The sequence below is a fragment of the Salmo salar genome, chromosome ssa03 (assembly GCF_905237065.1).
Source record: "Salmo salar chromosome ssa03, Ssal_v3.1, whole genome shotgun sequence".
Classification (NCBI taxonomy): domain Eukaryota; kingdom Metazoa; phylum Chordata; class Actinopteri; order Salmoniformes; family Salmonidae; genus Salmo; species Salmo salar.
In genome coordinates, this window is record NC_059444.1 from 68,923,328 (window position 1) to 68,937,115 (window position 13,788).

The 13,788-nt window shown below is 45.9% G+C and overlaps 1 protein-coding gene across 1 annotated transcript in view; it reads left to right on the forward strand.

Moving 5' to 3' along the window:
- LOC106601383 (ubiquitin carboxyl-terminal hydrolase 43) overlaps positions 1–9,887 on the forward strand; it is a 93,310-nt gene extending 83,423 nt beyond the window's left edge. Inside the window, exons 11-16 of the mRNA XM_045715187.1 lie at positions 17–146; positions 6,042–6,290; positions 6,350–6,461; positions 6,688–6,846; positions 7,726–7,896; positions 8,137–9,887. Coding sequence (XP_045571143.1) covers positions 17–146; positions 6,042–6,290; positions 6,350–6,461; positions 6,688–6,846; positions 7,726–7,896; positions 8,137–9,278 — 1,963 coding nt within the window. The 3' untranslated portion in view covers positions 9,279–9,887. The remainder of the gene's footprint in view (positions 1–16; positions 147–6,041; positions 6,291–6,349; positions 6,462–6,687; positions 6,847–7,725; positions 7,897–8,136) is intronic.
- Positions 9,888–13,788: the final 3,901 nt, after the last annotated feature.

Genomic DNA, 13,788 nt, shown 5'->3' on the forward strand with positions numbered 1-13,788 from the left:
GGTCGGTCTCCTGCAGCCTGTTTGGGAACATCCAGGAGGAGGTGGTGAAGGATGCTGAGAGTGTGAGAGGCCAGCATCAGCAGCACGTCCAGCAGCACAGTTGTACCCTGGACGAGTGCTTTCAGCTCTACACTAAAGAGGAACAGGTACATTATCTCCTCCTACAGGCAGGCAACAACCACTGCTGAGTACAATCTGTTGTCTCACTATAGATTACAAGGGTGTCAAACCCATTCCACGGAGGGCCTTGTGTCTGCTGGTTTTAGTTTTTTCCTTTCAATTAAGCCCTAGACAACTAAGTGAGTTGAGTCCCTTACTAATTAGTGATTTTAATTCATAAATCAAGTCCAAGGGAGGAGCGTAAACCCGCAGACTCTCGGTCCTCCGTGGAATGAGTTTGACGTGTCATAGAACCTTATGTACCGAACCCACTGACTGAATGACTGACAAGGAGCAAGGAAATCCTTCCTACCTGTGATTTTCATTATATACTGTATTTTGTTTATAGGGGAGACTTCCTCTAGTTTGAAACAGTCCTTTAAGGGAAATTCATCCGAATTACTAATTCATGAATTTTATGCTATCTTAAAAATAAGATGCACATTTGTTATTTGGGTGAACAATCCCTTTAAGGACATCATTATGGAATCCATAATGCTTCTTACTGACTACCTAGTGTTATAAGATGCAATGTCAACAGTAACAAGGATGTGAATGCTGTGGTATGATGCCAAGAACAAAATTTGCCTTCAGTCAAATCAGTCAAGATGACCTGAGGTGGAATTAATCTTGCCAATCGGGCTCTTATTTTCCTATCCATGGAGTGTTGATATTCTATTAGAGCCTGGGGTGCCAGAGCAGCGAACAGTTTTGACTGGGCTGAGCGGGAACTGTGCTTCCGCAGAGGTAGGGGGGCCAGCAGGCCAGAGGTGGATGAACGCAGTGCCCTTGTTTGGGTGTAGGGCCTGATCAGAGCCTGAAGGTACGGAGGTGCCGTTCCCCTCACAGCTCCGTAGGCAAGCACCATGGTCTTGTAGCAGATGCGAGCTTCAACTGGAAGCCAGTGGAGTGTGCGGAGGAGCGGGGTGACGTGAGAGAACTTGGGAAGGTTGAACACCAGACGGGCTGCGGCGTTCTGGATGAGTTGTAGGGGTTTAATGGCACAGGCAGGGAGCCCCGCCAACAGGGAGTTGCAGTAATCCAGACGGGAGATGACAAGTGCCTGGATTAGGACCTGCCCCGCTTCCTGTGTAAGGCAGGGTCGTACTCTGCGAATGTTACATTTACATTTAAGTCGCATAGCATGAACCTACAGGATCGGGTCACCGCCTTGATGTTAGCGGAGAATGACAGGGTGTTGTCCAGTGTCCAACGACACCGCTGGTCCTGCTCACACTGCCCTACCCTGTGCTTTGACCTCTTTCTCCCCTCTCTCTCCAGATGAAATCTCGCGTCTTGTGACGGCCGGCCGCCCAACAACCTGCCCACTTGACCCTATCCCCTCCTCTCTTCTCCAGACCATTTCCGGAGACCTTCTCCCCTTCTTCACCTCGCTCATCAACTCATCCTTGACCGCTGGCTACGTCCCTTCCGTCTTCAAGAGAGCGAGAGTTGCACCCCTTCGGAAAAAACCTACACTCGATCCCTCCGATGTCAACAACTACAGACCAGTATCCCTTCTTTCTTTTCTCTCCAAAACTCTTGAACGTGCCGTCCTTGGCCAGCTCTCCTGCTATCTCTCTCAGAATGACCTTCTTGATCCTAATCAGTCAGGTTTCAAGACTGGGCATTCAACTGAGACTGCTCTTCTCTGTGTCACGGAGGCTCTCCGCACTGCTAAAGCTAACTCTCTCTCCTCTGCTCTCATCCTTCTAGACCTATCTGCTGCCTTTGATACTGTGAACCATCAGATCCTCCTCTCCACCCTCTCCGAGTTGGGCATCTCCGGCGCGGCCCACGCTTGGATTGCGTCCTACCTGACAGGTCGCTCCTACCAGGTGGCGTGGCGAGAATCTGTCTCCGCACCATGCGCTCTCACCACTGGTGTCCCCCAGGGCTCTGTTCTAGGCCCTCTCCTATTCTCGCTATACACCAAGTCACTTGGCTCTGTCATATCCTCACATGGTCTCTCCTATCATTGCTATGCAGACGACACACAATTAATCTTCTCCTTTCCCCCTTCTGATAACCAGGCGGCGAATCGCATCTCTGCATGTCTGTCAGACATATCAGTGTGGATGACGGATCACCAGCTCAAGCTGAACCTCGGCAAGACGGAGCTGCTCTTCCTCCCGGGGAAGGACTGCCCGTTCCATGATCTCGCCATCACGGTTGACAACTCCCTTGACAACTCCCTGGATAAGAGCGTCTGCTAAATGACTTAAATGTAAATGTAAATGTAACATTCGCAGAGTACGACCCTGCCTCACACAGGAAGCGGCGCAGGTCCTAATCCAGGCACTTGTCATCTCCCATCTGGATTACTGCAACTCACTGTTGGCTGGGCTCCCTGCCTGTGCCATTAAACCCCTACAACTCATCCAGAACGCCGCAGCCCGTCTGGTGTTCAACCTTCCCAAGTTCTCTCACGTCACCCCGCTCCTCCGCTCTCTCCACTGGCTTCCTGTTGAAGCTCGCATCCGCTACAAGACCATGGTGCTTGCCTACGGAGCTGTGAGGGGAACGGCACCTCCGTACCTTCAGGCTCTGATCAGGCCCTACACCCAAACAAGGGCACTGCGTTCATCCACCTCTGGCCTGCTCGCCTCCCTACCTCTGAGGAAGCACAGTTCCCGCTCAGCCCAGTCAAAACTGTTCGCTGCTCTGGCACCCCAATGGTGGAACAACCTCCCTCACGACGCCAGGACAGCGGAGTCAATCACCACCTTCCGGAGACACCTGAAACCCCACCTCTTTAAGGAATACCTAGGATAGGATAAAGTAATCCTTCTAACCCCCCCTTAAAAGATTTAGATGCACTATTGTAAAGTGGTTGTTCCACTGGATATCATAAGGTGAATCCACCAATTTGTAAGTCGCTCTGGATAAGAGCGTCTGCTAAATGACTTAAATGTAAATGTAATGTAAATGTAATTAGTATTTGGAAGCATTGCCTTTAAATTGTTTAACTTGGGTCAAATGTTTCGGGTGGCCTTCCACAAGCTTCCCACAATAAGTTGGGTGAATTTTGGCCCATTCCTCCTGACAGAGCTGGTGTAACTGAGTCAGGTTTGTAGGCCTCCTTGCTCGCAAACGCTTTTTCAGTTCTGCCCAACAAATTTTCTATGAGATTGAGGTCAGGGCTTTATGATGGCCACTCCAATACCTTGACTTTGTTGTCCTTAAGCCATTTTGCCACAACTTTGGAAGTATGCTTGGGGTCATTGTCCATTTGGAAGACCCATTAGTGACCAAGCTTTAACTTCCTGACTGATGTCTTGAGATGTTGCTTCAATATATCCACATAATTTTCCTTCCTCATAATGCCATCTATTCTGTGAAGTGCACCAGTCCCTCCTGCAGCAAAGCATCCCCAAAACATGATGCTGCCAAGCCCGTGCTTCACGGTTGGGATGGTGTTCTTCAGCTTGCAAGCCTCCCCCTTTTTCCTCCAAACATACCGTAACGATGGTCATTATGGCCAAACAGTTCTATTTTTGTTTCATCAGACCAGAGGACATTTCTCTAAAAAGTAAGATTTTTGTCCCCATGTGCGGTTGCAAACCATAGTCTGGCTTTTTTATGGTGGTTTTGGAGCAGTGGCTTCTTCCTTGCTGAGCGGCCTTTCAGGTTCGGTCGATATAGGACTCGTTTTACTGTGGATATAGATACTTTTGTACCTGTTTCCTCCAGCGTCTTCAGAAGGTCCTTTGCTGTTGTTCTAGGATTGATTTGCACTTTTCGCACCGAAGTACATTCATCTCTAGGAGACAGAATGCGTCTCCTTCCTGAGCGGTATGACGGCTGCGTGGTCCCATGGTGTTTATACTTGCGTACTATTGTTTGTACAGATGAACGTGGTACCTTCAGGCATTTGGAAATTGCTCCCAATAATGAACCAGACTTGTGGAGGTGTACAATTTTTTTTCTGAGGTCTTGGCTGATTTCTTTTGATTTTCCCATGATGTCAAGCAAAGAGGCACTGAGTTTGAAGGTAGGCCTTGAAATACATCCACAGGTACACCTCCAATTGACTCAAATGATGTCAATTAGCCTATCAGAAGCTTCTAAAGCAATGACATAATTTTCTGGAATTTTCCAAGCTGTTTAAAGGCACAGTCAACTTAGTCTATGTAAACTTCTGACCCACTGGAATTGTGATACAGTGAATTATAAGTGAAATAATCTGTCTGTAAACAATTGTTGGAAAAATTACTTGTGTCATGTACAAAGTAGATGTCCTAACCGACTTGCCAAAACTATAGTTTGTTAACAAGAAATTTGTGGAGTGGTTGAAAAATGAGTTTTAAAGACTCCAAACTAAGTGTATGTAAACTTCTGACTTCAACTGTACATGTAGGTAGAGTCATTAAAGTGACTATGCATAGATAATAACAGAATAGCAGGATGTTCAGGAGTCTTATGGCTTGGGGGTAGATGCTGTTTAGAAGCCTCTTGGACCTAGACTTGGAGCTCCGGTACTGCTTGCCGTGCGGTAGCAGAGAGAACAGTCTATGACTAGGGTGGCTTTTTAGGGCCTTCCTCTGACACCGCCTGGTATAGAGGTCCTGGATGGCAGGAAGCTTGGCCCCGGTGATGTACTAGGCCATACGCACTACCCTCTGTAGTGTCTTGCGGTCGGAGGCCGAGCAGTTGATATACCATGCAGTGATGCAACCCGTCAGGATGCTCTCGATGGTGCAGCTGTAGAACCTTTTGAGGATCTGAGGACCCATGCCAAATCTTTTCAGTCTCCTGGGGGGGGAGTAGGTTTTGTCGTGCCCTCTTCACGACTGTCTTGGTGTGCTTGGACCATGTTAGTTAGGTAATAGAGGTGTACGGGAACTTCAAAGCCTGTAATTTGGTTTATGTAATACACTTATGAAGTTGACATGTGCGATAGATGTCCAGAACATGTCCTCCTCAAGAGCCTTCTCTTAGTTTCTTCCTGAGCATTGTTTGAGTCCTATGTCGGCTTCTGATAGGAGTGAATAATTTCCCATTGCCATTCATGAGGCAAATGACTAAGCTTTCTTTAGCTCCATTCGTGACCAGATTAGTATCCTCGACTGAACATGAAGGTTATTGGATACAGCTGCCTCCATCTCCTTCCTCCACTCTTCTTCATGCACACTAATCAGAGGGATTACAGTGCAAGAGGCGGTCGCCCCAGCAACAGGTTGTGAAAGTGACTGATAAATTAGGCTTCACATACTGTTCTGATGAAACAGACACGGTCTCATGCACAGAGCTACCACTGAAGACCACCGCGACCTGCATCAGACCACATTTCATGTCTAAAACATTATCCACCAGCTTCAAACTGCTGGAAAAACAATATTTTTGGTTATTGAAAATATATTTCACAGCGATTTAGATGGTACAATGATTCCCTACACTATTCAGTGCTTGCTTTCTCACATAAACTGAAATTGAGCGAACAGTGTACAATTTTTGCAACCAGGAAATTAGCGATTTTCGCTAGATAACACAGCCACAAAGTCAGAGCAGCTGCCGCTCCGGAGGGAGAAATCAATAGGAAAAGCACACAGCCAATCACAAGACTGGCGGGTAAGTAATACTGTGAAACATCATCATTCCACAATTAGCGTCAGATATATTATGGACATTTTCTGAAATTACAATACAAAAATGTAAAACAATCCAATGTAGCACCTTTAGAGTGTGTTATGAAATGATTTCAGTGGGTTGATTGAGGGACAAGATTTCATATTTTTTTATATGGATGAATACTCTGTCTTTCTCGCCCTCTCTCTGTTTCTCTGTCTCTCTCTCTCTCTCTCTCTCTCTCTCTCTCTCTCTCTCTCTCTCTCTCTCTCTCTCTCTCTCTCTCTCTCTCTCTCTCTCTCTCTCTCTGCCAGCTGGCCCCAGACGATGCATGGAAATGTCCCTACTGTAAGCAGCTGCAGCAGGGCATGGTGAAGATGAGCCTGTGGACGCTGCCTGACATCCTCATCCTCCACCTCAAGCGCTTCCGGCAGGTGGGCGAGCGCCGCAACAAGCTGGCCACGCTGGTGCGCTTCCCCCTGGACGGCCTAGACATGGCTCCCCATGTGGTGAAGAGGAGTCAGAGCACCCGGCTGCCCCCCCACGGTCCTCTGCCCCCCACGGTCCTCTGCCCCCCCACGGTCCTCTGCCCCCCCACGGTCCTCTGCTCCCTGGCCCCCAGTACCCAGCCTGGAAACCGCCCTGCCCACCTGACGTGGCCCCTCCAGACTTCCTATATGACCTCTATGCTGTGTGTAACCACCACGGAGGCATGCACGGGGGACATTACACAGGTTTGTATGGAGGGACTGTCTGGCTGTCATATTCACATCCTGTAAATGTTCGATGAAATATCAATCTCATTGAAAGTGGTCTTAGTCAGCAAGGTGTGTTGAAGTGAGATCCAGTCCAAAAATGTGTTTGATGATGATGATAATAAAGATATGGTGGTGGTTTGTTCAGTATGTATGGAAGTACACATTGTTGTGCATGTCTGAACAGGTGTCTGTGTCTCTGCAGCGTTCTGCAGGAACTCATTGGATGCCCAGTGGTATGGGTATGATGACAGCAGTGCAGAGCCAGTCACAGAGGGGGAGGTGTGCACACGGGGAGCCTACATCCTCTTCTACCAAAGACGCAACACCATCCCTCCATGGTCAGCCAGCTCCTCTCTCAGAGGTGAGCCGTGTTGACAAGTCCTTTAATTAAGCCACAGTCTGCAATATGTCCTGCAGTTCTATTGTGTCATTTCAATAGATGATATATACCAATTGGTTCTGGAAGAATACTGACCTTTAGAGGTCTTCAGTTGAAAGTAAGTCCATGTAATGGAAATAAGGCTTCTGAAATCCATTATTGGTGAAATGATGGCTTTCATCACCCAATAATGAATGGCACTTCAATGACAGTATCCAGACATTTATCGAATTTAAAGCATTAATGTTGAAATCAAAAGAGTATATGATTGGCAGTGTGTAATAACCTTGTCCATCATAGGATTGAGGTACAGTAAAGGCGTCTGCATACTAGGTTTGGTTTGCTCCTAGCAGAACTCGGATAGGCAAAGTGAACGTCTGTGCATTGCATACTCCCTTAAAAGACTTTCGCTTGAAAAACGAGAAAAAAGCTGCAATAGCGGCAATTGTCCCTCTTGAGATGCTGTAGCCAGTATACACTTCCTCAAAATAGTCAGAATTAATCTAAGATAACTCAAGAAATCTGTCATTCATTTTGACGTTTTTTCAGAGGAGATCTTAGTCGTGCATTTTTACATCTAACTAAGATGTTTGGTGCACTATTTCACAATGAAAAAGTTTATTGAAGAATCCCTACTGTTGACCAATCTCCGACAAAGGGATATAGACTTTCAAACTAACAACAACTAACAAAATGTTGTCATAATATATGCACAAACTCTTCCGAAATGTTTCGGCTGGGAAGCATGTGGACGCCTACTGTCCCCCTCTAGGAAAAAGAGACAGGTTTGTATGTATTAGCTGTGTTGAGTCCAGTAGAAGGCACTTTGCTCTGTATAACAGTGTTCCTCTATTTCTGCAGGCTCCACCAGCTCCTCCACGTCAGACCACTGGCTGATCCGTCTGATGCGGGACTGTAAGAGGGACAGCCTGTTCTCTGGGGGGTCCACCTCTGGCCCTCCTGGCCCCACACCAACCCCCGAATCCCCAGAGCTCCCTGTGTTCGAGGACGAGCCTCTCAAAACAGAGACAGGTGAGTAGCCCATTTGGACACCATTTCCCCAGTCTGTCTCTAAATAAATTAAAACACTATGGTTCGCTGTGTCTGATTGGTCTGAAGTTCTGGTTGTTACTCAAAGAGGATTATCTCTTTGAGATAATTACATCATTAAAAAGCAGATGATTATGTAGATAAGTCAATCAATGAACCATTATAAAATAGGAGGAATATGAGGAAAAATCCTAACTGTGTTTGTTTTTCTTCTGGGTCCAGATGGGTTTGAGAATAAGCCATTTGTCCGAGGCACTCAGGGCAGGAGCGTGAGTATGAGGTCACCCACTAAGACCAAGGACACCCTGAGCAAAGTGCTGCCCCTGCGCTGGTCCTTTGGTTCCAAGGACCGCCCCAAACCCTCCTCCCCCAGGCGAGGGGAGCTGGTGGAGTACCTGGAGTCAGGGCGCAGGCCGCGGTGCACCAAGGACCCCATCATCACCCTAGTGGCCACCCCGCCCCAGGGCGGGCACAGGGACCTGGGCAGCTCCCCCAGTGGGAGCAGCCTGAGCTGCATGGACAGGTCCAACTCTGAGGCCTGCGACTCCCCAAGAGTACCAGAGGGCCAGAGCAGGCCTGCCGTAGAGAGGAGCTCCAGCCTGGGGCTCAGTATTATCACTAAAGCCAGGGATGACAGCTCACTGGGCCGGAGGTCCTCCAAGAGGTTCAGGCAGGACCAAGGCAGGACCCTGGACCCTCACCCCCATAGATGCTCCACTGATGGGGTCCACATCAGCCACAGTGCCCCCCCAAGTAGGGACTCCACACTGAAGAGGCCCAAGGCCCAAGCAGGGCTGACCTCCAGGGTAGGGGTGCTGCAGGCTGGTCTACAGCCTGAGGAGAGGAAGGGGATGAGGGGTCAGGAAGTAAGGAGCCACGACAGCCTCTTGTCCTTTTTCAAATCAGGCTTCCTGAAGAAAGACGCTCAGAGTACACCTAGCAAGGGGGAGGAGGTCCGGGCCAATGGCCACGGACGAGCCAGCAAGGTGGCAAACGATAGTTCGTCTAAACTCTCCCTCTCCAATGGGACCCTGAACGGCGTAGCGCTGGAGGAAAAGAGGGCCAACGGCACCCCTAGAAGTGACTGCCGTCACAGCAAAGGGCAGCTTGTCAACGGGAGGACAGGGAGTAACAGCTCTGCTGCGGACATCAAGCGTGCCCACAGCTCCAGTAACATCCAGACCAAATTGGACTTGACCCTGCGCAGGTGTGCCTCTCTGCAGAGGAATGGGCAGGTAGCTCCCCCGGCCCCCCGCAGCAGCCTGGCCACAGACAAGCCCAGCTATGCCACCCTGCAGCGGGCACGCTACAGCACCACCTCCCTGGGCAGGCAGCAGAGACCCGTCCCCGAGTCCTGCTTCTGACTCCCTCCGCACCGCTAGGCTAACTGGCTGCTGCCACAGCAGTAGAGTTATCTGGCGTGTGTGTCTCTTTATTTAGAGTTTGTGCCAATGCTACTGCCAGGGTTAGCATGTTAGTGTGAGCTGCTAGAGCAGAGGAATAATCACGGTGTTACTATAAGACAGGTTGTTAGGGGAGGCTTTGCCAACAGCTGAGATCAGTAATGGAGTGCGTAACAGTTAACTGTCTGTCATAGTCTTCTGTTTAATGTAAGTGCCTCTGTGACAGTTCAGAATGATTGTTTGTTGAACACTGGAACCACGCTATTGATTGACACACATCACATCCAGACGGTCACCAGGTCTCTGTAGTATAGCCAGCAGAGCTGTTGTTTCTGAAGGGCATCATGTACCCTCTGTTAACACTGATGTTTATTGACGTATTGTCTTTGTGTGTAAGTGAATCTATGCAGACTGTGTACAATGGAGAGGTATAACTGCTGTATTGTGATCATATTTATTCCACAGACATGTCAAGCATCTTTCTTGGTTTTATGCTGTCCTTGATTTTCTATTGATGTAACCATGGAGGAATAGCCTGCACAAAAGGATTCAATTAAATGATTGTCTGTCTGTGCTTCCACTGTAAACTGTTTGATGGGACCTCATACACTTATGTTATTGCTAATATTCATCATGTATCATCCACTGTCAGTGGCAACTGAAAGAAACAAGTACTGTAATAACCTGGTTGTTACACACCTGTTACTGACTACCGTACTGTAACGATGGTGCGTGATTGGAGGAGAAGTAAGGGTAGAGGAATGAAATGGCGATTTATGTTCGTAACTAACATGATTGAAATACTGGGTTGAAAACAGGGTAGTTGGCACACCATGTACTCCAGCACAGTGATGGTCTTGTATACACAATAGATTTAATGGATCTTGAACCAAAGTTTGTGTCAATCAGAACATTCATCAGGACCCTGATAAAGGTCTAGATAATCTAGTTTAAGATTCATTGTGGAGCATACAAGAATACCAGACAGTATCTTGGACTTTCTATTTTACATCTAAATGGGGAAAAATAATCAAAAAGAGCCACTTGAGAGTTTTGTACATTGACTTGTGTGAACTTAGATGGGTGCTATTATGTGATGGTGAACTGTTATGGAACCTCCTCACACCGGTGGTTTAGGTAAGCCCCTTATAGAGCAGCAGGGACAGACTGACAGCCCATTTCAAAGCTTTTAATGTCACTCCCTGTATCTCCCCACTGCTGAGCTCCAGAGAACGTTACTGCCTGTGTTTCACAATAACTCACCAGGGGGGATTAAACCTGCTCCCCTGTTGCCATGGCAAACTCCCTTAAAGATACCAACTGTGAAGGTGCTGCTGACTGATGTACTCTGCAGAGGGGCAGGGATGTCTTGATTTTCATCATTTTCAACCCAAAACATGTCTTGCCTTAGGTTCCAATATACAGTACATGACGATCTATTACAATACATGAAGATCATATTGTAATTTTTCCTATAGAGTGTTGTAATGCATTTTAATTGTCAGCCAGAGGGTACATGCCAATTCAGATATATGCACATTCTGTGTATGTTCTAGTCAGTGCAGATTTCCCAGCAACCATGGATGGAAACGTATGATGTGTGTTTTATGTTAGGAGGGTGTAGAGCACATGTGTTTGCGCTTTCATCAACTGTATATGGACAAATGTAGTAGTAATACTGATATTACCAACACAATAGCATACAGTGCTTCTGTAAAGGGAAAAACACTATTAGAGTAAATGTATTTATCTATTAGATTTCTGAGTTACTTAATTACTTAGGCTCATCGCCCCATGAGAAGCATAGGCCATCAACTGGCCATCAACTATCAACTGAGTTGACTTCATGTATCTGAAATGATCTAGAATTTAAACCCAATGAAATTATACAGTCATTTACTATTCTCCTAAACTATTGGTTGATGACACTACACCATCAACCATCATGATAAATTGGTTGATGACACTACACCATCAACCATCATGACAAATTGGTTGATGACACTACACCATCAACCATCATGACAAATTGGTTGATGACACTACACCATCAACCACCATGACAAATTGGTCGATGACACTACACCATCAACCATCATGATAAATTGGTTGATGACACTATACCATCAACCATCATGATACATTGGCTGATGACACTATACCATCAACATTGGCTGATGACACTATACCATCAACATTGGCTGATGACACTATACCATCAACATTGGCTGATGACACTATACCATCAACATTGGCTGATGACACTATACCATCAACATTGGCTGATGACACTATACCATCAACATTGGCTGATGACACTATACCATTAACATTGGCTGATGACACTATACCATCAACATTGGCTGATGACACTATACCATCAACATTGGCTGATGACACTATACCATCAACATTGGCTGATGACACTATACCATCAACATTGGCTGATGACACTATACCATCAACATTGGCTGATCACTATACCATCAACATTGGCTGATGACACTATACCATCAACATTGGCTGATGACACTACACCATCAACATTGGCTGATGACACTATACCATTAACATTGGCTGATGACACTATACCATCAACATTGGCTGATGACACTACACCATCAACATTGGCTGATGACACTACACCATCAACATTGGCTGATGACACTACACCATCAACATTGGCTGATGACACTACACCATCAACATTGGCTGATGACACTATACCATCAACATTGGCTGATGACACTATACCATCAACATTGGCTGATGACACTATACCATCAACATTGGCTGATGACACTATACCATCAACATTGGCTGATGACACTCTACCATCAACATTGGCTGATGACACTCTACCATCAACATTGGCTGATGACACTCTACCATCAACATTGGCTGATGACACTATACCATCAACATTGGCTGATGACACTATACCATCAACATTGGCTGATGACACTATACCATCAACATTGGCTGATGACACTATACCATCAACATTGGCTGATGACACTATACCATCAACATTGGCTGATGACACTATACCATCAACATTGGCTGATGACACTATACCATCAACATTGGATGACACTATACCATCAACATTGGCTGATGACACTATACCATCAACATTGGCTGATGACACTATACCATCAACATTGGCTGATGACACTATACCATCAACATTGGCTGATGACACTATACCATTAACATTGGCTGATGACACTATACCATTAACATTGGCTGATGACACTATACCATTAACATTGGCTGATGACACTATACCATCAACATTGGCTGACACTATACCATCAACATTGGCTGATGACACTATACCATCAACATTGGCTGATGACACTATACCATCAACATTGGCTGATGACAATATACCATCAACATTGGCTGATGACACTATACCATCAACATTGGCTGATGACACTATACCATCAACATTGGCTGATGACACTATACCATCAACATTGGCTGATGACACTCTACCATCAACATTGGCTGATGACACTCTACCATCAACATTGGCTGATGACACTATACCATCAACATTGGCTGATGACACTATACCATCAACATTGGCTGATGACACTATACCATCAACATTGGCTGATGACACTCTACCATCAACATTGGCTGATGACACTATACCATCAACATTGGCTGATGACACTCTACCATCAACATTGGCTGATGACACTATACCATCAACATTGGCTGATGACACTATACCATCAACATTGGCTGATGACACTATACCATCAACATTGGCTGATGACACTATACCATCAACATTGGCTGATGACACTATACCATCAACATTGGCTGATGACACTATACCATCAACATTGGCTGATGACACTATACCATCAACATTGGCTGATGACACTATACCATCAACATTGGCTGATGACACTATACCATCAACATTGGCTGATGACACTATACCATCAACATTGGCTGATGACACTAGCTCAAATGTTATGCCTTTTTTTTATTCACTTGTTCTCATCAATTTTGTTTCTGCAACCTTATTTAACTTTTCTGTATCATTTTGTTTACCAAAACGAGCACTTGTTTTGGAAGGGACCCTAAATGAAGGATGCTTTCCTTGGGAGGGCATGGGTTGAGTATATTTTATATGCAACTTTTGTAAAAGTCTACATTTTATACCTGATTTGTAATTATGTAAATGAAGGCTCCAGATGATCAAATCAGATAATGTATGCTTCTGATCAGAGAGCAACGTCAGGATAAAGCACAAGTGGACTTGAATTGTGAACTTAACATATATATTGTATCTGCCTCTAATATATGCTTATTACCATAGTGGAATTTATTTGAATTGCAAATTAAACACAGCTTTTCTCACAACTACTCTCTTTATTATATCATAATACAAACGAGGAGATATTCCATTGCATGTTCATTGTATCTGTCTAAGTTGGACTTTGAA